The 21,294-nt window shown below is 66.4% G+C and overlaps 1 protein-coding gene across 1 annotated transcript; it reads right to left on the bottom strand.

Annotated features, from left to right (window-relative positions):
* Positions 1–224: 224 nt before the first annotated feature.
* CPZ (carboxypeptidase Z) lies at positions 225–17,780 on the bottom strand (the record flags this gene model as incomplete). The annotated part of the gene is made up of 11 exons (XM_081102262.1): positions 225–620; positions 1,314–1,413; positions 4,936–5,075; positions 6,731–6,866; positions 8,038–8,196; positions 8,449–8,610; positions 9,305–9,501; positions 11,272–11,484; positions 13,483–13,857; positions 14,797–14,829; positions 17,699–17,780. 11 exons carry the CDS (start codon positions 17,778–17,780, stop codon positions 262–264), a joined length of 1,956 nt encoding a protein of 651 aa, XP_080958388.1. The 3' UTR covers positions 225–261.
* Positions 17,781–21,294: the final 3,514 nt, after the last annotated feature.

Raw genomic sequence — 21,294 nt, 5'->3', positions numbered from 1 at the left:
CTGCACCACCCCCTCTCCACGCGTGACCGCGGGCGGGCCCCGAGCTCGGTTCTGTAAATAGAGGCCCCCTTGCTTCTGGGACCACGCACAGGTGGGTCTGAATGGCAGCCCGAGAGTGGCCACCAGGGGGCCTCACTCGGCCAGGGTCCAGTTGGTCCCCAGCAGGTGCCTCACAGCAGGTTTGTAAGGAGATGAAGTACTTTAATGAGTGGACACGGCTCTGTGGGATGCGCTGGGACCCAGCCCAGCAGCCGGCAGCACCTAGTACTTGAGCAGCCAGCGTGGCTTGTGCTGGCTCAGCGCCGTGAAGTAGGACCACCACCAGGGCTTGCCGCCGGCCCCGGGCGGCCTCCGCGGGGGCTCCTGGCCCGGCTCCTCGGGCGCCCCGTGCGGGCCCGCGCCTCCTGGCGGGTCTCGGAGCCCCGGCCCGCTTCGCCGAGGCCCCTGAAGGAATTTCTTGGGTCCAGTCCCCAGGGGCTGGAGGATGAAGTCCACGCGGCCGGCCCTCCTCAGCCGGGCGGGGATGGTGACTCTCTTGATGACCTTGGAGTAGCCGGGGGCCTGAGCGATGACGATGTGGGTCCCCGGGGGCAGCAGCCGCCAGTAGTCGCCGTCCGGTGCTGTCGACAGAGAGCAGGGAACGGTGCTCGGACCTGGGCTCAGGGTCACCCTCGAGGGGGTGGGGATGGGAGTCAGTGGGCGGTTGGCCTGGAGGGCAGAGAGACCCCACGGGTACCCTGGCCTCTGTAACGACCTGGATTGTTCTTCCCGCCTCCTCCCTCTATCACGCTCCTATTCATCCCTCAAAACCCTGCTTAGGCAACACCTCTTCCCTGAAGCCTTCACAGACCGTCCCCCCACCCTCTGTCCCCAAACCACACCGTTCCCCCCTCCCTCCCTCCTCTGCACCAGGTAACTCACATCACAGCGCATCACGATTTTCAAATCCGCTGTGAAACCCCGGGACACCTGAGCCCACTGGACGTGCCAGGTATCAGTGGGACATGAACTCTGGGATAGGAGCACCCAGGCCCAGGGCTGGAGGCTGCCCCCCTGTGGTGTGTGAGAAGGTGGCTTTTCCCGCAGCTATTCTTGAGGAGCAGGGAGCGCGCGTGGCCTGTTGCTGGCACCCAGGACCTGAGCGCGCCCCCGGGGGCCAAATGCCGCAGGAGACACAGCTGGCGGCGAGCAGACCGGTTCCGTGCACCCTCACTGCCCAGAAGGGAGGGGGACGGGTCGGGCCGCCCCAGGCACGTGGGGACACAGAGCTCCCGGGAGCCTGGGCCGGGACGCAGGCCCAGAAAGGCGCTCACCTGTGGTGATGTCGTGGCGAATCCCCTTGACTGAAATGCGGGCGTTCTTGACCGGCTTGCCGAACTTGTCCATCACCACCCCTTTGATGCCTCGGTGCACCTGCCGGGGCCAGAGCGGAGGGTGTGGGTGTGGCCGTGCAAAGACCCGCCCAGCCGCCCAGCCAGGCCCCATCTGTCTCTCCAAGGAGCCTGGGGTCTCGCAGGGGCACAGTCCCCCAAGCCCCCCTCCGTCTGCCCATGTGAGGGAGCCACTCCCCTCTCCAGGCCTCGGTTGCCTCATCTGTGAAGTGAGGGTGACTGGTGGGCCCATCCGTGGGGCAGGCAACTCGGCCCGGGTCTGTGAACGGCCCGCAGTCCCGCTAGAGCGTCCGGCGGACATTCCCGGCTGCAGCCCCGAGCAGAGAACCCCCTGCCCACTGCTGACCCCCTGCAGGCCCCGCCGCCCTCATCGGAGCCAGGGCTGGTTCTGAGTCGAGTTCCTAAGGGCACGTGGGCCACCAGAAGGACATGGGCCAGGATATGGGCCCTGGTGTCAGCCTCTGACTTTGGGAAAGCTCGTCTGTGACCTAGGGGAAGCCACCTCGCACCTCAGGGTGGCCACCCCACCTGTAAGGCAGGGCCACGCGGCCTGCCGGGGAGCGGGGGGAATAGTGCAGAGCAATTCGGACAGCGCCAGGTGGGGACACGGGCCTGCCGGGGAGCGGGGGGAATAGTGCAGAGCAATTCGGACAGCGCCAGGTGGGGACACGGGCCTGCCCTCCCGCCGGGCACAGGCCCTGAGCACGCCCACGGCTCCTCCCAGAACCGCCCCATCCTGCTGGCATGTCTCCTCCTAAGACAACGGCAGGGAACACGCAAAGGCACTTTGGGCTGGAAACACGGGTCCACGGGCCACATGCACCAGGCCAGGCCACTGGGTGGGAGGGGAAACCGCACCCTGAGCCTGGCCTCTCCCAGGAGGCTGCTCCCCCACCTGCAGTGTGGCCCCAACACCTCTCAGCTCCCTCACCTGGCCAGTCCCTCTCCCCTTCCAGATGCGGCTCATATACCTCTTCCTCCGGGAAGCCCTCCCTGATGACTGGCCACGTCAGGGGCCTCCTCTGGGGTCCCACTGTCCTGGGCTTCACTCTCCCAGCCCCAACCTCACTGTAATGCCCCTGACTGCCCTCCTCCTGCAACCTGAGAGCAGCGGTCAGACACAGAGTAGGGCCGCATTCAGTGTCAGCTTGCACTGGCTGGGTTGTATTTGGTCCTTGCTCTCAGGCGGAGGAACCAGGATGTGGTGCTTTCTGGCAGGGAACGAGCGATGGTGAGCACCCTCCCCTCCCGCCCCCACCCCGGGGGGTGGAGACACCCCGGAGGCCTGGTCAGGATCACTGGGCAAAAGGCCTGAATGGGCCCGACAGGCCGATCCTTATCTGCAGGCCGCCCGGCTCTCCTGAGGGTCGTCCTCGGGGGCGGCCACGCCCGGCCATGCTGCCCAGCCGTCCGCAGCCTCTCGCTCGCTATTAAATCTTCATATCCCAGCCTTCACATACAATATCCTCAGAGCCATCCCAGCACCACTTAAGGCTCCTTAAAACTCATTTTCACCAGACGGCCGTAAAATGAAATGAGCCGGGGTCTGGCCACGAGCCATGATTGAATGATGCCGGCCCCACACAGCCAGAGGTCGGGCGGCCATAAAACAGGAGCTCAGCGCTAATGACCAACGGCCAGTGATTATCTCTGCTTTCTCTGCTGCTGGAGCTGCTGACCCGCAGGCTCCTGCCCAGCTCGTGCCTGGAGGAAGGCTCCTGACCTTTCTAGAAAGGAGAGATCATGGGCAGAACTGGGGCTCGGAGCCTGAGCTCACGCTCCGGGCAGCGGCTGGTGACGGTGGACAGCCAGGCCCATCACCCTCTCTCCTCCTCGGCTGTCATACGGCCGCTGAGGGCAGGGACAGGAGCGTGCATGGCCCAGCAACCCCCCTCCGTCTGTAAAGTGGTCCCTGTCCGCTGCCTAGGATGGGGTCAGCGCCCATGCCAGGCGTGGGGGGGTGGGGGGGTTGGCTCTGTCAGCGCTGTTCACCCCCCACCCCCCATGCCGTGGCCCCTTTGGGCCATCAAGTTTCCCTCTCAGAGCCTGCTGCTCGCTTTGGGTAATTTGTTAAAATGTTTGGGAAGATATAGCAGAGGTTCCCACAAACCCCTGCGTTCCTCTCATGCCCCTGCCCTCATGCAGACCGCGTGCCACCCCTCGGCTGTGAGCCACGCTGGGAGAGGTGGCTGGACGCCGGGCATCTAGTCCCCGCTTGGTCACCCCAGACTTGGGTCTCCAAGTCAGGTGAGGGGTTATTTTATTTTATTATTTTTTAAAAAATATTTTATTGATTTCAGAGAGGAAGGGAGAAAGAGAGAGAGATGGAAACATCAATGATGAGAGAGAATCATTAATCAGCTGCCTCCTGCACGCCCTCTACTGGGGATTGAACCCGCAACCGGGGCATGGGCCCTGACCGGGAATCGAACCGTGACCTCCTGGCTCACGGGTCGATGCTCAACCGCTGAGCCACGCCGGCCGGGCAAGTAAGGGATTATTTTAGCCACGTTCTCCAAGTCTCCACTCACGGCCACCCAACTATTCCCGGGTGACCTCAGCCCCACCACGACAGTTCCCCTCCCCCTTCCCCACCAGCCTGTGCCCTCCCATCAGAGGGGCGGGCGTGCCCCAGGCCCTGGACCACATAGATTCCCTGCTGCCCAGAGCCACCACCCCCGCATTCCTACGGCCATCGGGACCCTCACCCCCCGGCCCCCTGCCCGAGCTCTCCTTGTCTCATCACCTTTCCCCTACTCCTTCAAGACACAGTCCAGGTACCACCTCCTCCAGGGAGCCCCCCTGGCTGTGGGGCTGGGTCAGGTGTTTGTCGTGGGCTGGCCAGGCCCCTGACTTCTCCTTGTTCAGTTGTGCCCCTTTAGGCCCGAGAGCCTTGCTATGCAGGGGTGGGAAACCTTTTCCTGCCAAGGGCCATGTGGATATTTAGAACATCTTCGAGGGCCAGACAAAATTATCCACTTAAAAGTCAGCCTGCTGTCTGTGGTCAGACATGTAACTAACTCACCCCGAGTGCCTTGGCAGGGCCAGACCTAAGGATTTCGAGGGCCTTATAGGGCCCTTGGACCGGACGTTCCCCACCCTTGCTATACAGGGACCCCACACTCCCAGGGCACGGCCTGTGGGCGGAGGCCAGTGTGAACTGGGCACTGAACTACCAAACAGGTGAAACACAGCCACACCTGTGGGTGTGGAGCCTGCCACACGGGGTCGGACCACGCAGAGGAGGCTGCCCCTGCCCCTGCCCCTGCCCCTGCTCCCAGCCCCAGGCCCCAGGCCCTGAGCCCCTGCTCCCAGCCCCTGCTCCCAGCCCCAGGCCCCAGGCCCTGAGCCCCTGCCCCTGCCCCTGCTCCCAGCCCCAGGCCCCAGGCCCTGAGCCCCTGTCCCTGCCCCTGCTCCCAGCCCCAGGCCCCAGCCCCAGGCCCCAGGCCCTGAGCCCCTGCTCCCAGCCCCAGGCCCTGCCCCTGCTCCCAGCCCCTGCTCCCAGCCCCCAGCCCCAGCCCCAGACCCCAGGCCGCAGGCTCACCATCTCCATGAAGCTCAGCAGCGGCTCCTTGTTGTGCTGCCAGAGCCCGTAGAGCGCCTCCTCGGGGGGGAACTTCACGCAGCCCAGCTCCACCGTGATCTCAAAGCAGTTGCTGTGCAGGTAGTTGAAGTCGGACATGCCTGCGAGTGGCACAGGCAGTGGGCGGCTGTGGGCGCCGCTTCCCGGGCGCCGGGGTCACCACCCCGCCCCGCACACGAGGCCGAGGCCCAGGCGTTTGGCCCACGGGGCAGGGCCACGCGGCACTCGGAACCCAGCCTGCGTGCCAGCTGTGCCGCCCGCGTGGGTGAGGGAGCCGCCTCCAGGAGAGAACCCCCACACGTGGCCAAGCCGCCGGCCCGGCCCGGGCCCAGGGATGGCAACGTCCGTCCACCTGCCGGTCCCGGCCACGGCCCAGGGCGGGGCCCCGTCACCGCCATCCCTAGGGGACGCCGCCTCGCAGGCTGGGCAGCCGGCCAGCGAACCGGCAGAGGGAGGCTCCTGGCAACCCGTGCTACCCGCCCCAGCCGCTCCAGCCAGAAGCTGCGGCAGCATCTGAGCCAGGCCCTGATGGGCAGCCCTGTGCCGGGAGCCGGGGGATCCCCGTCTGGGGAAGTCAGTGCCGCCTGGGAGCCGTGGTGCCCAGGGCCACAGCCAGGGGCTCAGCATCTTGGCCTGCAGTGCAGCCGCGCCCCCCACATGGCCCTGGTGCCCCGTCCCTCCCCCCCCCCCCCCGCTTTCCCTGGGGGCCCTAACTCAGGGTCCTGACCGAGACTCGGAGCCCTGGGGGTCAGGAGCCCTGGAGCCTGGGTGGTGGGAGCGAGGCTGCTCTGCCCAGGGAGGGATGGCCGTGCGTGGGGAGCAGGGTGAGCGCTCCCTGCCCACGCAGGAGGTGGGACAGGCTTGCCATGCGCCCCAGCTCTGCCACCCCATCGGCCAAATGGCACCAACAGCGAGTGTCCGGGGCCGGGCGGCGGTGGCAGGCAGAGCAGAAGCTGTGGGCCAGTCCAGCGGGGCCCTCATGGCGCAGGGTATGGGGGTGCACCCCTCCCGGCTCAGCGCAGCTGAAGCAAACATCAGTTCAGGTTGAATCTCGGGAAACGACGAATGACGGTGGGGTATCCTGCGGTCCTGGGGCGCGCGGACACAGCGCTGCAAACGCTTCGCTGTTCCCCACGTGTGAGCTGCACTGGGGCTCCCTGCGGACCCCCAGACGGCAGACAGGGCCAGGCCACCACGGAGTCCTGTCCCGGACCCTCACCAACCAGGAAGGGCAGCGAAGTCCTGCCTGCACTGCCACCAGCAGCTAGGACTCCCCGCCCCGATCCGGGGCCTCCCGAACAGGGGCCCAGAGTGCAGCTCCCAGAGAAGCTGAGGCCGAGGCGAGGGGAGGGGCCAGCCCCGCCCGCCCCTCCCAGGTCCCGCCCCTCCCAGGTCCCGCCCCTTCTCCCTGCCCCGCCCCTCTCAGCCCCGCCCTTTCTCCCTGCCCCGCCCCTCGGCCCCGCCCCTTCGCCCTGCCCCGCCCCTCTCAGCCCCGCCCCTTCTCCCTGCCCCTCTCAGCCCCGCCCCTTCGCCCTGCCCCTCTCAGCCCCTCCCCTTCGCCCTGCCCCGCCCCTCTAAGCCCCGCCCTCCACCCTGCCCCGCTCCTCTCAGGCCCCTCCCTTCACCCTGCCCCGCCCCTCTAAGCCCCGCTCTCCACCCTGCCCCGCTCCTCTCAGGCCCCTCCCTTCACCCCGCCCACCCTTCTCAGGCCCCTCCCCTTAGCCTGCCCCACCCGGCCTGCCCCCCAGGGTCGCACCTCCGGTGAAGCTGTACCAGTCCGCCCCGTTGATGATGCTGCCCCTCTTCAGGAAGTTGCCCCCACACCTGTTCTCCGACTTGTCCATCATCATGGGGTGGACATCCGCGTAGGCTCTGGCCAGCAACTTGAACATCTGGAAAGGAGACCCGAAAAGAGGTTCCCCGAGGCCAAGACCAGAGGCGGGTGCTCTGTAGGCCACCCCAGACCCCGGAAGATGGAGGGGCCTCCGCAACGGACACCTGCAACCCAGGTAAGACAGGGGAACTGTCCGCGCAGGGGCGCAGCACGTGCGAAGGCTGGGAGGTGGGACGGCCTCGGAGGCCTGCACACCTGGCAACAGGCCCGACCCGGGGGGTGGGCGCAGGAAAGGACGTGGGCAGGAGCTCGGCCGAGGCCAGGCACGGTGGGCCAGGGTGAGTGAACGAGGACCAGGCAGCGGCCCAGCTCCTGCCGCCGGAGGCCTGGGTAACCCAGCTCGTCCCGCTGGTGTGGGCTGGGTCCGAGGGTGTGGTGGGCTCCCGCTGCCCGGGGACCAGGCCTCCCCCAGGCGTTGGCCCTGAGCTCTGACAGCCCAGGGGATCCGCAGCCAGGGCACCCGGGAGACCCCCCACACACACACTTACTGGCTCTGAGCACAGCCTGGCACCCCTGCAGGCCTGGGCAGCGCTGCTTCAGGAGTTGCTACCTGAGCTAATGAGGGGCCAACCGGCGGGACCCACCCCACCCCCACCCCCACCCCCACCCCCACCCCCACCTCCACCCCTTCCCAGACCCGCCTGAGCCCCAGGACCAGGCCGGGAAGGGACCCAGGCAGGGGGGGCCGCAGGGCTGGGGGCCTGTCAATCTCCCAGGCCTCACCCGGCCCTGCTGGGAGGACCAGCGAGGGAAGAGAGGCCAGACAGGAGGCGGGTCCTCAGGCCCAGGCGATGCTGGTGCCAGAATTCCTCCCCACCCCTAAACCCGCCAGCCCCACAGGCGGGTGTCATGAGCGCGGCAGCACTGCCCTCCGCTGGCGTCTCCCGGAACTGCCCTCCCTGGACAGGAAACACCAGGCGCCCGGTGGCAGGGCAGGGGGCCACATCCCCACCCAGGGGCTCCCCGGCTGGGGCGCTGACGAAGGTGGGCGGGGCGGGCAGCGGCCGGAAGGCTCCCTGGAGGAGGGGTTTGGAGCTGGACGGGAAGGCTCCTCTGGGTCAGGGCCTCTGGGCTCAGAGCAGGACCAGTACCAGGCCAGCCCCGAGGGCATCACCCCGGCGCAGCTCCCCTGCGCCCGCCGCACGCCCACCCGCCACGCGCCCCCTCACCTTCTCGTCAGGCGTGGGCGAGAACATCTTCTCCTCGTGGGGGTGCCGGGAGAAGTCGAAGGGGTAGGACACCACCAGGTCGCCCCCGTGCAGGCTGGCCGACAGCACGAACGGGGCCGTCCGCATCCACTTCATTATCGCCTTCGTCTCGGGGGCCACCTGCCCGAGGAGGGCCTCAGACGGTCACCCCGGGGCCCCGGCAGCGCGGCCGTTAGGGATGCCCCCCCCCCCCGGGCAGCCTCCCCGGCACCTGCCCCTGAGCCCCCCCAGGCTCGGTGCTCTCGGTGCAGGTCCCAGGAGGAGCTGTCCGAGGGTCAGGCCCTGCGGTCCGGGAGGCACCACCCTGAGGTCCCGGTGTCACTGAGACCCCCCCCCCCGGGTGTCCCTGGGCGGCGGGCAGGGCGCTCCTACCTTACCCCACCAGTACTGCGGGGGGACGGCGATGTGGTCGGTGCGCGCGCCGCGGGTCGAGGCCAGGCGGTAGAACTCGGAGGTCAGGTCGGGGAAGTTGCGGTTCAGGTCCAGGTTCTGCGCGTTCTGCCTTCCGCTCGTCCACCCGTTGTAGCCGGCACCCTGAAACACAGGCCCCCAAAACACAGGCCCCCCTAAACACAGGCCCCCAAAACACAGGCCCCCCTAAACACAGGCCCCCCAAAACACAGGCCACCCTAAACACAGGCCCCCCAAACACAGGCCCCCCTAAACACAGGCCCCCAAAACACAGGCCACCCTAAACACAGGCCCCCCTAAACACAGGCCCCCAAAACACAGGCCACCCCAAGCAAGGCCGCCCCAAACACAGGCCACCCCAAAACATAGGCCCCCCAAAACAGAGGCCCCCCAGCTGGGGGCCGGCACCCTGTCCTGCTCCTCTGGGGGCGGCCGTGGCTTCTCTCTGGTTTACATGGTGAACCTGGGAGCATGTCCACGCTTGACCTCTGCCTCTCTCCGGCCCCTCCCACCGGCCTCAGGCCTGGCCCTGGCTGCTTCCCTGCCTGGAGTGCCCCCCACCGTTACCCACTGCTCCCGCCTCCTGCAGGTCCGAGAGCTCCAGCCTCCAGCCAGCGCACTCGCCCACTCGACCCCCTTTCTCATCTTCCGTCCTCTCCAGAGCGCATCACCTCTGTGACCCGCCATCGGATTCTCAGCGTCTGTCCCTCTGCCCGAGCAGGACTCGCCCATGCTGCCTTCCCGTCCCCCAGCCCGGGGCGCACGCCCCCCCGGCCCCCCCACTGATGGCGGTGGACGGCAGCTGAATGCGTCTCACCTCGGCGGCCGCCACCTCGTAGCCGTCGGGGTTCATGGAGGGCAGCAGGTGGATGCGGGTCGTGTTGAGCAGGCGCTGGATGCGGGCGCTGCCCAGCAGGTACTCGGAGCACAGGTACTGCGCCAGGTATATGAGCATCTCCCGGCCCGCCACCTCGTTGCCGTGGATGTTGCCGATGAGCTTCACCTCGGGCTCCACTGGGGGGACACGTGACCGCCTCAGCCTGAGGGCCCCTTGGTGGGTGGGGGGGGGGGTGGCTGGATGTCCTGGGACCCACTTATACTTGTTCCAGCCCCAGTATCTCCATGGCTAATGAGGGCTCGCTGAGGTCATCACTCTCGTTGAGCTCATTTTTATGTCTAGTCTAATTAGCAGCATGACGAATTAGGATATTAGTTAATGACATACGGTACCACCGTCTGCACAAATTTCACAGACAGCTGTGCTGTAGTTTGTGTAATAAGTTAGTGTGTGCATTGGTGCTTGGTGGGCAGGCAGGCGGCCAGTGAGTGATTGGAAAGATGGAAAGACGGAGGGAGGGAGGGAGGGAGGGAGGGAGGGAGGGAGGAAAGAAGGAAGGAAGGAAGGAAGGAAGGAAGGAAGGAAGGAAGGAAGGAAGGAAGGAAGAAAGGGAGGAAGGAAGGGAGGGAGGAAGGAAGGAAGGAGAAGGGAGAATGAGTGGGTAGGTGGATGGGTGGATTAATATATGGATGTTGGGTGGATGGATGGGTGTATAGGCAGATAAATGGATGGATGAACAGGTGGACAGATGGATAGATGAGCAGATGGATGGGCAGGTGGATGGGTAGATAGATGAAGGAATGGATGGATGAACAGGTGGATGGGTGGGTAAGTAGATGGATGGGTGGATAGATGGTTGGATGGATGGATGGGTGGATGGGTGAATGCATGGATGGTTGGATGGACAAGTGGATGGGTGGGTGGATGAATTGATGGATGAATGGACGAATGGACGGATGGACAGATGGATGGTCAGATGGATGGGTGGGTGGGTAGGTGGATGGATGGATGGATGAATGGATGGGTGGATGGATGGATGGATGGATGGATGGATGGATGGATGGATGGATGGTTGGGTGGGTGGATGGATGGATGGATGGATGGGTGGGTGGATGGATGGATGGATGGATGGATGGTTGGGTGGATGGATGGATGGATGGATGGATGGATGGATGGATGATTGGGTGGGTGGGTGGATGGATGGATGGATGGTTGGGTGGGTGGATGGATGGATGGATGGATGGTCGGGTGGGTGGGTGGATGGATGGATGGTCGGGTGGGTGGATGGATGGATGGATGGATGGATGGGTGGGTGGATGGATGGGTGGGTGGATGGATGGATGGGTGGATGGATGGTTGGGTGGGTGGATGGATGGATGGATGGTTGGGTGGGTGGGTGGATGGATGGATGGTTGGGTGGGTGGGTGGATGGATGGATGGATGGATGGATGGATGGTTGGGTGGGTGGGTGGATGGATGGATGGATGGTTGGGTGGGTGGGTGGGTGGATGGATGGATGGTTGGGTGGGTGGGTGGATGGATGGATGGATGGATGGGTGGGTGGGTGGATGGATGGATGGATGGATGGTTGGGTGGGTGGGTGGATGGATGGATGGATGGTTGGGTGGGTGGGTGGATGGATGGATGGGTGGGTGGGTGGGTGGATGGATGGATGGATGGTTGGGTGGGTGGGTGGGTGGGTGGGTGGGTGGGTGGATGGATGGATGGATGGATGGTCGGGTGGGTGGGTGGATGGATGGATGGGTGGGTGGGTGGATGGATGGATGGATGGATGGATGGTTGGGTGGGTGGGTGGATGGATGGATAGATGGTTGGGTGGGTGGGTGGATGGATGGATGGGTGGGTGGGTGGGTGGATGGATGGATAGATGGATGGTTGGGTGGATGGATGGATGGACGCCGGCCCCTCGCGGGGGCGGTGCTTACGCAGCTCGTGCTGGCCGGGGCGGCCCGAGAACTCGATGACCAGCAGTTCCCGGCCATCGAAGCTGCGCCCGATGCTGTAGGTCCTGGCCACGTGGGGGCAGCGGGCGGCCGTCCGCTTCAGCACGCGCACCATCTGGGCGTAGGAGTGGTGGCTGAAGTCGACGAAGGCCAGGGGCAGCCCGGACGGCAGCGCCTCCTCCTCATCCAGGCCTCCTGGGGAGAGCGGGGTGCGGGTCAGCCTCGCCCACCTGCGGCCCCCGAGGCGGCTCTGACTACCCGGCCTGAACCCAGGATGCCCCAGGCCCTTACACCCCAACCCAATGCACGCTGGACAATCTGTTTACGTGTGAAATGAAAACCCCTCATTCTCAGAGTCCACGGCCAGAACAGCGCCCGGCAGGTGTAGTGTGTAAAGCACACCTGCTGTGACCCCCCCTGCTGTGACCCCCCTGCTGTGACCACCTGCTGTGACCCACCCGCTGTGACCCCCTGCTGTGACCCCCCTGCTGTGACCCCATCTGCTGTGACCCACCCTCTGTGACCCCATCTGCTGTGACCCACCCGCTGTGACCCACCCGCTGGGATCCACCTGCTGTGACATCGCTCACTGTGCCCCCCCCGCTGTGACCTCCCCACTGTGACCCCCCCCCGCTGTGACCCTCCCTCTGTGACCCACCCTCTGTGACCCCATCTGCTGTGACCCATCTGCTGTGACCCCATCTGCTGTGACCCCCCTGCTGTGACCCACCCACTGTGACCCCATCTGCTGTGACCCACCCGCTGTGACCCACCCGCTGGGATCCACCTGCTGTGACATCGCTCACTGTGCCCCCCCCCGCTGTGACCTCTCCGCTGTGACCTCCCCACTGTGACCCCCCCCCCCGCTGTGACCCACCCGCTGTGACCCCTGCCCGTGCGGCCCCTGCAGGCTAATCCCGGGCGCGCTAACGGTTAATGCTTCTCCCTGAGTCTCACTTCCCTGAGGTTTTGTTTCTGCTCAGAATGGTTTTCGAGGAGGAAGAAAGCAGGCGGATGGCCATTAGGTGGCGGAGTTGCCCAAAATAATCTTTTCCAGGCCAAGTCCCGGGGCTTTCCTGGGCAGGCGCCCCCTCGGGAGTCTGGCTTCTTCCTCTGCGTCCCTGCCTGCCCACCCCTCCGGCCGCTTCCCGCCTCGGCACACCCAGCGCCGCCAGGGACCTGCTCCTGCACCGCAGCCCCTGGCGAAGGGACCCCACCCGGGACAGCTCCGGGGTGAGCTGAGCCCCTCGGGCGGGGAGGGCGAGCTGGGACCCAGGCTGCTGGGGGCAGCCCGGGTGCAGCCCTGTCCTCGCCGGCCCAGCACGAGCCCCCCAGCAGACGCTCCCAGATGCGTCCACCCGCAGCCTGGGTCTCACCCCGAGCTCCCTCCCTGGCACCTGCACGATGTGTGTGTGTGTGGGGGGGCGGGGTGGCGACATTCAGGTGGTGGGGGCGGCGCTCAGCCCCAGATCACAGGGCCCCACCGTGGCCTCCGTGGCGTGAGCACGAGGCCAGAAGCAGGTGTCCTGCACACCCAGCGTCACACGCTGGCCGCACGGGGCTATTCACACTTCAGCTTAAATTGGTTAAAATAAAATAAAAACAGCCTCTGCCACGTCAGCCACACTCCACTCGGTGGCCACGCGGCGAGGGCCTCTGGCTGGGACGGCACAGAGAGCACCCTCATGGCAGCGGAGCTTTAGCTTCCCCCCTCAGCACCACAGCCGAGAAGCCCTCCAGGACTTCCTCTCCCGTCTCCTGAGATGAGTGCTCACCGCCGCCCAGGGCTGCCCGCGCCACCTCTGCTGGTGAGTCCGCACGAGGAACCAAGCCGTCTCTGCAGGCCCCTTCTCAGCTGCTGTCAGCCCACAGGGTCCCAAGGACCCGCTGCCATGGGCCTGGCGGCCGGGTAGTGTCCTATGTGCCACCTTTCAGGTCCACCTCAGGCAGTGCCTCGCAGGCCTGCAGGGCCACGCCCGCCCCACACCAGCCTGGAGCACTGCCCTGGAGCACTGGGGGGCGGGGGGCAGAGAGGGGCTGCAGTCCAGGCCCCGCCCCCCAGCCACGCTCCGACCACATCTGCACTCGGGCGCTGGCTGAAGACCTCCGGCCTCTGCTCAGTCGTCCTGTTGGGCCACCTGGACACCTGACCGCTCAGCACCGGGGGGGGCCCCCGCCCGCAGGCCCGCTCACCTCGCAGCTTCTCCAGGGGGTCGTAGCAGCCCTCCTCCTCCTCCCCGAAGTAGCGGCCGCAGTCCAGGAAGTAGGGCCAGGCCATGTCGATGGCGTCGAAGGCGGGCAGGCAGGCCTCCCGCAGGCCCTCGCACACGCGCCGGCAGGGCCTGGGCGCCCGGCCGCCCTCGCAGCGCGGGGCCAGCACGGCACAGCCCAGCAGCCGCAGGTCGGGGTTGCACTGGCCCTCGAGCAGGTGGTGCAGCACGCTGAGCAGCACGTACTCGGGGCTGGCCTCCACCGCCGCCCGCGACCGGTGCTCCAGCGGCGTGGGGAAGGCCGTCCGGTTGTAGGCGGCGTCGCTGCAGGTCCTGAGCTGCAGGTCCACGCACGTGGCTGGGGGGGGGCGGGGGTCAGAGGTCACTCCCTCCCCCAAGGACCAGGAGCACCCACACCATCATCTGTCAGCCCAAGCAGGCCCCCCCTCCCCCCCCAGGCCAGGCCCGCACCGAGGGGCCCAGCAGTCTGGCCTGAGGCTGGGGAGAGGGCTACTTCAGAGGAAGCCGGAGGAAGGGGAGGCAGGGGGTGGGGGCAGAGGACCAGGGAAGGTTCCTGACGCTGACTGGGCTCTGCCGCTGGCTACTGAGCGAGCCAGGCCGGCAGTGCTGGGCCTCAGCTTCCCCATCTGTGAAATGGGCGCAGGAGAGCCCGCCTGCCGAGGGCTTGCCGCCTGGGGGCAGCCACCAGCTGCGACACTGAGAAAGCAGTTTCCAGCTTCAACAAAAGGTCTCGTCCCTCCACTTGGAAGGGAGCAGATGCCGATCGGGCAGGAGAGGCGTGGAGAATGTCTGTTCTCCCTTCAGCTACGTCAGACCCCGAGAGGCCTGCCAACCATCAGGAGACAGCACCCTCCTCGGTTTGCCGGGAGGAAGCAGCCCGGAGCGGGGTTCCTCCCAGCCCGGCTCAGCAGGGCAGGCGGGGCTGCGACCCGGACACGGATGAGGGGCTGATGCTGAGGGCACCCCGGCAAGGCACCCCAGCGTGTGCAGCCCGCCTGGGGCAGTGGTGAGGGAGCCGGGGGAGCGGGGGAGGGAAGGGCCAGCCAGCAGGAGCCGGACCTGCCGGGGGCCCAGGCCCAGGGCTCGGGCCTTCCTTGTCCCTTGGGTCTCATTTCCAGCCGCTTAGGAAGCGCCTGGATTTGATTACTGGACCACGTTACTCATCACACTCCAGAGGCATGGGTGTGGCTCTTTAAAACGCTTCCATAGGGTCGGGGTGGGGGTGGGGGTCTGCATCGCTCCCACACACAGAAACGGGGGCAGCCTGCGTACGTACCGCTGTCTGGGGCCGACGGCCGGCGGCAGCCGCCTGCAAAGGGAAAGCAGCTCGGTTAGGGGTGCGGATCCTGCCGTCAGTCACCCCCTCAGACTCGATGCTGGCCGGGCCCACCCGCACTGGCCCCACAACTGCATCTCTGTCCTCACAGCCCCCCTGCCCCCAGGTGCCCCCCCCCCCGCCAGTGCACAGGTGCGACACCAAATCACAGGGCTCAGGTGGCTCCAGGGAGACGGCCCTGGGCGTGAGGGGATCCCCGAGCCCAGCAGCGTCTGCAAACCTGCCCCCTGCCCCCGACGACAGGGCCTGCCCAGCGTCCGCCGCGCCCGGTGCCAACACCTCCCTCGCAGCCACCTTCCAGCCTCCAGAGGCTGCGCATCACGTTCATAAAACTCCCAGACATCTAGCCAGGGACCCGCGGAGCCCCACGGGTGCCCACCCACCCCTGACCCACCCCACGGTAGTCAGGGTCCCTGGGAGTTGGGGCGCCGGCTCCCTGCCCTCCAGAACACTCGGCAGGTGCGGCGTTATTCCGCCTCCCGGGCCGGGGGCCCCTTCACAGAGAACACACAGTATTTAGGGGCTCAAAGGCCCCCCTTGAGGCCCAGACACGTGGACCCAGCAGGAAGGAGATCCTGGGAAGCCAGTAACACCAGCCACAGCCAACACCGCCTGCGAGCCCGTCAGAGCAGGTCTGTGAGGCCAGGAGGGAAGCCTGGCCCCAGGGACCGAAATAGGGGGGACTTAAGCCCAGACAGGAGTCCTGGGAGGGAGAGGAGCTGGGCGGGGGGTGGGGGCAGGAGCAGCAGGAAACAGGGATTGTGGGTGCGGGGGTGGGGGGGGTGGGGGGGAGGCTTGGGGCGGCTCAGACGGGCGAGGAGGCCGTGACCTAACCTGTGCCCTCACCCCCCCGGGTTGAACACAGCGTAGTGTTAGGGTTCGTGTCACCGGTTCCTTCCTGTGGCCACTAAAATGTAAATTACATGTGACCGGCCAGCATCTCGGAAGGCACTGGTCCCCCCGAAAGCGTTACGCCTCTCGACCACGAGGTGTCAGCGTTTCTTCACAGAGGGACGGGCCGGCCAGGCGAGCCCTCCTGCAGACCGAGCTCGGCTCTTCCTCCCGCCAGGGCCGCCTCCACACACGAGAAAACGGAATGAGCCCAGAGAGGTCCAGCCAGCGGCCAAGGCCCCACAGCGGCGTGGAGGGCCCCAGACCCGCCGGGCCCTGGGAGCAGGGACGTCTCCTCAGACCCCGGGCTCCCATGGCGACCTGGAGGCCTCCACCAGGCCAGGGGAGAGCGGAGGGACAGGGGGTCCGGCTGGCCTGAGCCCCCCGTCACGGGAGATGGGCACGGCTCCGTCCGTGGATATAGGAGCCTGGGTTCAAACTGCCGGCCTCCCCACCGGCCTGCAGCTGGGCCTGGCAGCAGCTGGCAGAGTCCACGCGGTCAGGGGGGCGGGTCTGGAGGAAGGACTTCTTCCAGGAAGAGGCACTGGTGCCAGCGAGGAGGGAGGGGGCTGCAGTCCCCCTGGGAAGGCAGGTCGGAGAAAGCTTCCCAGGAGGCGGACCCCAACGAGCCTGTGATTCTAGACATCGCCTAGGGGTTCAGGCACTGTGCACGTCCTACCCGCACCCGCACCCACACCCGCACGCACACTGTGTGTAAACGGCACACTCACATGCACACACACACAGGCACTCACACGCACACGCACACACACACACACCTGTGTGCCTCACACCTGGCCGGCCTGGGTCTTTCTGCAGAAAGGAGGGGAGGGAAGAGGTGAGGGCTCTGGCCAGAGGGGAGAGAACGTTCAGGCTGAGAGGCATGGTTGCTCCTGGCACATTCACTGGGCAGGTGCACGCCCACTCCAGGTGCACGCCCACTCCAGGTACACGCCCACTCGGCAGGGACACACCCACTCGGCAGGTGCACACCCACTCCAGGTGCATACACACCCCAGGTGCACACCCACTCGGCAGGTGCACACCCACTCCAGGTGCATACACACCCCAGGTGCACGCCCACTCGGCAGGTGCACACCCACTCCAGGTGCATACACACCCCAGGTGCACGCCCACTCGGCAGGTGCATGCCCACTCCAGGTACACGCCCACTCCAGGTGCACACCCACTCCAGGTACACGCCCACTCGGCAGGTGCAGCCAGTTCTCAGACATCCACCACCCCAGCCGCGGGAGAGCTTCTGCATCTGACACCCTCAAACCCTGACCCCGGGGGACCCTGCCTGCTGGGGCACAGATGTCTGCTGCTGACCAGGCCCTGAGGACAGTGGACGAGATGCAGGAGGGGAGCAAGCCCACTCCAGGAGGGGAGGTGTGGCCAGAACCCCAAACTCCCGCACACCCACACCCTCAGGCCAGATGCAGGCAGACACACACCTGGGGAGTCCCTGGATCCCCCCTCCCCGCCCAGAGCCTCCCAGAAGCCCCACCCCTTCTCTGCCCTCCCCTACCATGGGCTCCCCCAGGCCCTGTGCGCCCGCTTCCTGCGGATGTCCAGCCACAGCACGGCCGAGCAGGGAGGGAGGGTCAAGAGTTTGCTGAGGCCCAGAGGCCTCCCCCTTCCTGGAAGGACCGGCCTCTGACGGCCTCCCCCCTGCAAAGCCCTAGCTCAGGCTCCTCAGCCCCACCTGCGGACGCCCCTCCGCTGTGCCTGAGCAGCGCAGGACCCCACGTGTGGGTGCAGTGTCCCTCCGCTGCCCAGCTGCGTGCGCTCTGCCCTGGGGTCCAGCCTCCATATGCGCTCCTGGGCAGACCACCGGTCCAAGGCCATGGCCGCCTACTTGCTGTTACCTAGGGCCGTGGGTCGTGCCGGGTGGGGGGAGGGGGTTCCTGGGCACCCTGTCCCCCTAGGGCGCGCGGTCCAGCCTTACCAGCAGGGTCCCCGGCGGGCTCGCACCCGGGCCAGGCAGAGGCGACCGCCAGCGCCAGCGCGGCTGGGAGCAGCAGCAGCATGGTGGGCGCGGACGCCGTGATGTGGCACTGCAGCCGGGACAGGACGGGCACAGCGCTCGCTCCCGCCCCCCACGAGCGAGCGAGAGGAGTCGGGTTACAACCAGGCGCCAGGACCGCGGGGAGGGGGCGGAGGGCGGACCAGCGGCCCTCCCGATTGCCCCGCCCCCAGGGACGGGCGCCCTGCCGGGCTCAGTTTCCAGCCTCCTACCTGCCAGATGGGCGCTGACTCCAGGTCACCGCTGGTCCTGCCTGAATCCCATGCCTGGGCCAGCCTGGGCCACTCGGACCCCAGCGCGGCGAGCCCGCCAGTCCCAGCTCTGGCTCCATCCCCTGAGGGAGGGAGGGAATGGCCGCCCGCTTCCCCACCTGCCAGGGTGTGGGGGCCCGAGGGTGGGGGGATGTGAGGTCCCTAGAAGGCAGGTGGCTCCCCTGTGGCCGGGGGTGACTTGCACCTCGGAGCCTGGCCTCGGTCGCACCCGGGGAGAAGCGCCCCCTGGTTTGCAACCAGCAGGGCCCGCGGGGCCTGGCTCCAGGGCCTCAATGAAACAGGGCGGCACCAGCTCTGTGCACTGAGGGGACATGGCTGGTCCAGGGTGGCAAAGGCTCACTGGGGTGAGTCTCCCCTTCTCCCTCCCGCCTCCCCCCAGATGAGGGGGGCGATGTGGAGGGCAGAGAGCCCCGCAGACAGGCCTGCCTCCACCTCCACCCACCCTGTTCCCACATGCCTCCCCGCCCCCTGCCCATGTCTGCATCCCCCGAGCCATCTGGGCAGGAGGCCAGAGGGGGCCCGGGACCTGTGGCCACAAGGTAAGGGAAAGGGGGACCCCCGCTCGCTGTCTGCCTGGAGCCCCTCTCCCCTCCCAGCACCTTTGAAGCCCCTCCATGGAGCTGGCCAGGTGATGACTCCAACGCCCAGATGTGCACACACCTGCCTGCCGGCCCCACTCAGCCCCTCGGCCTCAGCAGCCAGTGTGCCAGCGCGTGCACATGCCTGAGCCGAGGCCGAGCCCAGGTCGCAGCACCGGCGCCGTGGTCCTCAGGAGCCCCTGCTCGTGGGCTCCCTTTACCAGCTGTGCCGGCAGCTGCCACTCAGCCCCAGGCGGGTGCGGCGACGGGACCTGCTGTGGAGAAGGTGGAGGGGAAGGGCTTCGGCCCTCCTGGGCGCCTCCTGGACGCCAGCTGCCATCTCAGCGCCTCTGAGGTCGGGCGTCCGGGACCCACGCTGCCCTCCGCCCGCCTGCACCGCAGCTGCGTCCTCCCCGAGCCCTGGGCTCTCCAGCCTCCGGGCACTGCCCCTGGGCCTGCCTGAGGTCTCCGGCCCTCGCTGGGAGGGAAATTCAGGCGTCCCTCCCGTGTGCCCAGGCGGAGACGGGTGTCCCCTACCTGCCCCTCCTGCCGGGGTCGGGCTCTGAGCCCCAGTTACAGCCTCTTTGGGGTGTTTTGCTGAGTGGCACCCACAATACCCACACGGCTTTCAGCAGGCGCATTCTAGATGCAATGGGAGGGTCAGTGCTGGCTGTGGTTCACTCTAAGGCCTAGTGAGAAGGGCCTGGTCGCCCCGCTAGGGCCCCCTGTGCCCTCCCCAGCGAAGCCGGAAGGAGCAGCCTCCCACCCGCTGCTTGGCCCAGAGGGCGAGTCACAGGCGGCTCACCCTCCCCAAGGCCCCAGGTGTGCGAGTCCTCCCCTCTCGCCAACCCCCACCCCTCCAGCCAGCCCACCGGGTAATGGGCCACGACAGGACCAGCCTGAAGCCAGACCTGCAAGGTCAGGGGGCAGGTGACCCGCAGAAGCCAGCGGACCGGAGCCACTCGGGGGGCCGGGCGATGAGCTCACAGTTGCTGCCCGTGGACCAGCCACACATTCACGGCAAAGCACCCTGTCACTGCGCCGTGTGCAATTCATCCACGCGCTCCCCACCGCAGGCCGTGCCCCGCCCCGCCCGGCACCGCAGAGACCGTGCCAGCCACGCAGCCCGCTGGGAGCCACACTGGTGCTGCTGGCTGCGCTGAGGCAGCGGGAGCGAGGGAGCCCCCTGCACACGGGCAGGCCTGGTCTGCTCATCCGGGGAGCTCAGCGGGCCTCGCTTTCCAGCAACGGCACAGCCGGCTTCGGGCTCAGGCTAAGCCAGCACGTCCCTTCGCACAGAAGCCGAGACCCTTTGAGTCAATGTTTACTGGCTCAGGAAGCCCTTGGGACACCGCGCTGTTTTGCAAGACATTTAAGTTCACATGAAAGGTAGCTTTCAGCCCTGACCGGTTTGGCTCAGTGGATAGAGCGTCGGCCTGCGGACTGAAGGGTCCCAGGTTCGATCCCGGTCAAGGGCATGTACCTGGGTTGCGGACACATCCCCAGTAGGGCGTGTGCAGGAGGCAGCTGATCGATGTTTCTCTCTCATTGATGTTTCTAACTCTCTATCCTTCTCCCTTCCTCTCTGTAAAAAATCAATAAGATATATTTTAAAAATTTTTAAATGAGTATCTTTCAAATTAAAAAAAGCGAACAGCCACCACGGAGGGGGAGCCACAGTGGTGGCAGGGAGTGTTCTAGAATGCCCAGTGCAGACACAACTCGCAGCACCTCCCTGGGCAGGGGGCCTGGGTGGTCTTCTAGAAAATTCGTGGAGGCTTCAGAGGGCAAAATGGAAGAGGAACAGTCACCACCTCACAAAAGTGTCTCCTTACCCCTGTGGCACTGTCCGCAGGACGGGTACGCGCGCCCAGGAATGGATTCAGGCTGGGAGCGTGGACTTGCACATGGCAAGGCTGTGCTGGCTCAGGGCCCAGCCTGGCACAGGCACCCCCCCCCCCCAGGAAGGAGTGTCACAGCCCGGCTCCGGGTTCCGGACAAGGGAGACCACGCCCTGATTGGCGAGCACGGGGGCGCCCAGAGGAGCCGGGCTCCCGGTCCCCCCTGCCCCCAGGAGCCAGGCAGTGACGTCACCTCAGTCTCACACCAGGAGCCACGCCCTGGGCGGGAAGGACACTTCCATTGAACTGCTTGGGGGGTTGTATCTTTTTGTTTAACTTTTTAAAAACCACTTCCTACCACACATGCCTAGTTCCCAGGCCTAGCAATAATTTATTGTATTTGAATCACATCTTATAACCACTGACATATGCCCTGCGGCGCGGGGGCAGCGGCAGGGGCCATTAAAGAATCAGCCCAAAGCAGCCAAACAGCACCCGCAGCTGGAAGGACGGACAGACAGGGATACTGACGGGTGTGCACCCTCTCACCCAGACCTTGGGTGGGATCCACGGGGCCCCTCAGAGGCCCCCCCGCCCCTGCTGGCCCCGATCACGCCCGCCCTGCACCCGCAGGGCTCAGCCTGGCTGGCAGGACGGAGGAGGGACTGTGTCACGCATGCATTTGCTCACCACCCTCCACAAGCTCCCCCGTGGCAGGCCTGTGACATGCTGGCACCTCCTTGCCTTGAACGATGACGTAAGACGGATGTGCACAGTCCCAGAGGCGGTCCCCGGTCCACTGGCAACAGTGGCAGTGGCCCCTCAAC

This window comes from Myotis nattereri (assembly GCF_964212035.1).
Source record: "Myotis nattereri genome assembly, chromosome: 1".
Taxonomy (NCBI): Eukaryota; Metazoa; Chordata; class Mammalia; order Chiroptera; family Vespertilionidae; genus Myotis; species Myotis nattereri.
This window is presented reverse-complemented; position numbering and strand designations above follow the sequence as displayed.